This window comes from Acanthisitta chloris, unplaced genomic scaffold (genome assembly GCF_000695815.1).
Source record: "Acanthisitta chloris isolate BGI_N310 unplaced genomic scaffold, ASM69581v1 scaffold33621, whole genome shotgun sequence".
Classification (NCBI taxonomy): domain Eukaryota; kingdom Metazoa; phylum Chordata; class Aves; order Passeriformes; family Acanthisittidae; genus Acanthisitta; species Acanthisitta chloris.
The window spans coordinates 32773-36468 of NW_008655946.1; the positions used below are offsets into that span (position 1 = coordinate 32773).

Consider the following 3696-nt stretch of genomic DNA (forward strand, 5'->3'; position numbering starts at 1 on the left):
TGCTGGTGGCTCTGGCTGGTTGAGCCATGTGATTCCAGGCTGCACTGGGTGCGGCTTGAGGGACTGGGCTAAAGTGGGATTGTTTGGTCTTTATTTATTTTGAGCTCTCCCCCATAATGCCAAGGCTGCTCATGAAAAGGCAGAGTGTGCCTGGCTCTGGTTAGCCACTGTTGCTCATTAGAAGCACATAGAGATATTTGTGCTTTACAGACCACAGTGATGTCCGAGAACTCTGTCTGGAAGTTTTGTCTTTGACTTGTCAAAGTCACATGAAGGACATCTAAAGAGTAATTATCCTGGTAATGCATAGCTGATTTCCTACAAGAAAAGAGATTTCTCATTTCTTACAACATTCCCAGAATTATTTTCTCCCTGGATAGCACAGAACTGTAGTTTCAGTCTGTAGTTGTAGGGAATTGCTGCTCCATGATTTTGGGCAGTGGCCACTCAGCTCTGGCCCACGCTGTCTGTGGAGCTGTGATGCCTCTGAAGAGTATTTCTGCAGGTGTCTCCCTCTCATTTAAAATGACTCCACAGACTTTACAGCACAGGTCTTGTTTCTGGAGAGGCTTTTATGCTCAGTTGTGCAGTTCCAAACCCACGAGTCAGAGACTCACCAACGGAAAGGCTTTGTCTGAGTTTGAGGTCTGCACACCTGGGTCTGACTGTTGGCCCTTCGCTGTTCCCTGCCAGTGCAGGGTGGTCAGAGCCCCGAGGTGCCCTTGGCACAGCCACGTGGCCCTGGCAAGGAATCCTGTGCAGCAGCTGTTGTCCGAGAGCCTCGTGCCCCTCGCTCCCTTCCCTCTCGTTCCTGGTTCTCTGGGATGCAAGAGAGTCCCGCTCAACATGCCGAGCATGGCGGGCGTGGAGCGAATGTCTAGGCTTGTCTTGCCGTGCAGGGCTTTGCTGTCTGTCCCTCCCCTCGGTGCAAACTCCCCTGTGCTCCTCGGCCCCACAGGTGGTGAGCCAGCGCTTCCCCCAGAACAGCATCGGCGCCGTGGGCAGCGCCATGTTCCTGCGCTTCATCAACCCTGCCATCGTGTCTCCCTACGAGGCTGGCATCCTGGACAAGAAGCCCCCGCCGCGCATCGAGAGGGGCCTGAAGCTCATGTCCAAGGTGAGTGTTGTGTTCCCTAGGTCTGGGTCTGGTCTGTGGGCTCCCGTGGCATCGGTGCCGCAGCGCACGGCGCCAGTGGTGGATAGGAGAGGAATTCCAGCCCTTCACTTGAACTCCTCATCTGAGGACAAACAAAGAGACCAGTGTTGCTGCGAGCACAGCAAGGGGAGCAGCACCAGACACCGCTAAGGAAAGGATTTTTCCTGTCCTTAATCTCATTTGGTCCTATTTCCTGTCAAACTGGAAGCAGGTTCAAGGATGGCACACAAATCCTGTGGCCTGTGTATGTCTTCCACTGTACACCTTGAGAACTGTATTTTTCTTCAACACATGTGTTGTTGCTTTTTCTGGTCTGTCTGATTTCCGGATGAAACAGTAAACATTTAGTAAACAGTGGTTTGAAAGGTGATTTATTTTCCTGGTTTAGCTCAAATAAAGTCCATAAATAAGGGAAGTGGTTTTCTAGTATTTAGAAGTCCATAAACAAAGAGGCTTTGAGAATTAGCCTCTTGTTTGACATGTTTGGAATTAGGTGGTTTGTTGGCCTTTTGTTGTCTTGAGGTTTCACAACAAGGTGGAACAAGTATTTCTGCCCGTGAAGTTAAACTGGCACAAAGTTTATCTGTTAATCACTGTAACAGTTAATACATTAAACCTTTCTGTGTCTGTCATCTTTTTACTCTCTAGATACTTCAGAGCATTGCCAACCACGTCCTGTTTACAAAGGAAGAGCACATGAGGCCTTTTAACGATTTTGTAAAGAGCAATTTTGACGCAGCACGAAGGTAGGCCCTGGGCCCTCACAGGCTGTGTCCTGTGTGGGGGCTGAGCTGAGAGTGCCCTCAGCCTTCTCCTTGGCACCTCTCCCTCACACACTGACTGTCACTGCTGGGTTTGCATTGCAGGTTCTTCCTCGACATCGCGTCCGACTGTCCAGCCAGCGACACTGTCAACCACAGCCTGTCCTTCATCAGCGACGGCAACGTCCTGGCACTGCACCGCCTGCTGTGGAACAACCAGGAGAAGATCGGCCAGTACCTGTCCAGCAACAGGTCAGGCTCCAGGGGAGGGAGCTGCTGCTGGGAAATCATGGAGTGGTTTGCTTGGAAGGGACCTTAAAGATCATCTCATCCGCCCCTGCCATGGGCAGGGACACCTCCCACCAGCCCAGGCTGCTCCAAGCCCCATCCAATCTGGCCTGGAACACTCCCAGGGATGGAGCAGCCACAGCTGCACTGGGCAACCTGTGCCAGCTCCTCAGCACCTCACAGGGAAGACTTTATTCCTAATATCCATTCTAAATCTGTCCTCTCTCAGCTCAAAGCTGTTAATATTTGGAAGTGCTTTCAGATGCTTCTGATAGTATTACTGAGAAGAATATCAGTCTTGGTTGAGACTTTTTAATTTGTAATTAAAAAAAGGCAATCCAGCCTGTCCCAGATGAGGAAGGGTGGTGGGCAAAAAAGAGGGAACTGCTGGGTGAAGAAGGACTTTTCTCATAAGCAATCTACTGTTTGTAGGGACCACAAGGCTGTGGGACGACGACCTTTTGACAAGATGGCAACGCTTCTGGCCTACCTGGGTCCTCCCGAGCACAAACCTGTGGCAGATACACATTGGTCCAGTTTAAACCTCACCAGTTCCAAGTTTGAAGAATTCATGACGAGGTAATGAGATTGCTCTGGCAGGGGCACAGTAGTGGGTTCCCAGACCTCATGTGAGGCAGTGCATGCAGTTGTTAAAGCTCTGCTGTTGTTTAGAAGGGGAGTTTAAAAAGCTGAGTCTGCATAAACCTTTTAGGTTTCTGAGTAGATGTTAATTGAAAAGCTAAATTGAGAGCCAGAGATGGTGGCAACATTTGTGATTTAACATAGGCTGAGGATTCTGTGTACTTCACATTCCTGTTCAAAGATCCAAGTATGGAGGGTTTGGGATGCTTTGTCCTTTTGAAAGGCAACTGTGAAAGCTGATGTCAATGTGTTGCTTCCCAGGCATCAAGTGCATGAGAAAGAGGAGTTCAAAGCACTGAAAACGTTAAACATTTTCTACCAAGCTGGGACATCCAAGGTTGGCAATCCTGTGTTCTACTACATCGCTCGGCGGTAAGACACCTTTCACTTCCGTCTGAAACAGCCTGGGAAGGAAAACACCCCGTGTGTGCCCGGGGCTGCTGCCTTTGCCCTGGTGCTGGTGTGGCTGTTGGGGTGCAGCAGGGGGTGCTGGGCTGTGCCTGGGGGGTGTGCTGGGTGCTGCTGAGGCCTGTGGGCTCTGCCCACAGTCCTGTGTCAGTGTGGTGCTCACAGCTGCCGCCGGAGCCAGGGTGGGTGTTTGTGGTCAGATTACTGCCCACGTGTTTCGGGCCAGTGAGGCTCCCAACCTGCTTCTGCTGGTGTCACTGTGGTTCCTGCTGGTGCTGCTGGTGGCAGCTGAGCTCGTGCTGGTGGAGGTGCCTGTGGCACCAATGCTGGGGAGAGTTCTTGTGGTTGCTTTGGCGCCTCGTGGTGCTTCTGTGGCTGGTGGGTGCTGGTTTGTGGGGCCAGCGTGATGCCTGCTGCACCTCTGGGGTGCTGGCTTGGCTG

General features: G+C 51.5%; 1 protein-coding gene across 1 annotated transcript in view; it reads left to right on the plus strand.

Annotated features, from left to right (window-relative positions):
- The window catches only part of NF1 (neurofibromin 1), a gene marked incomplete at its 5' end in the record, with an annotated part of 29652 nt that extends 26429 nt beyond the window's left edge, over positions 1-3223 (plus strand). Inside the window, 5 exons of the mRNA XM_009084133.1 lie at positions 959-1117; positions 1805-1902; positions 2023-2169; positions 2638-2784; positions 3109-3223. Of these exons, the coding sequence (XP_009082381.1) occupies positions 959-1117; positions 1805-1902; positions 2023-2169; positions 2638-2784; positions 3109-3223 (666 nt within the window). The remainder of the gene's footprint in view (positions 1-958; positions 1118-1804; positions 1903-2022; positions 2170-2637; positions 2785-3108) is intronic.
- Between the last annotated feature and the right edge of the window lie 473 nt (positions 3224-3696).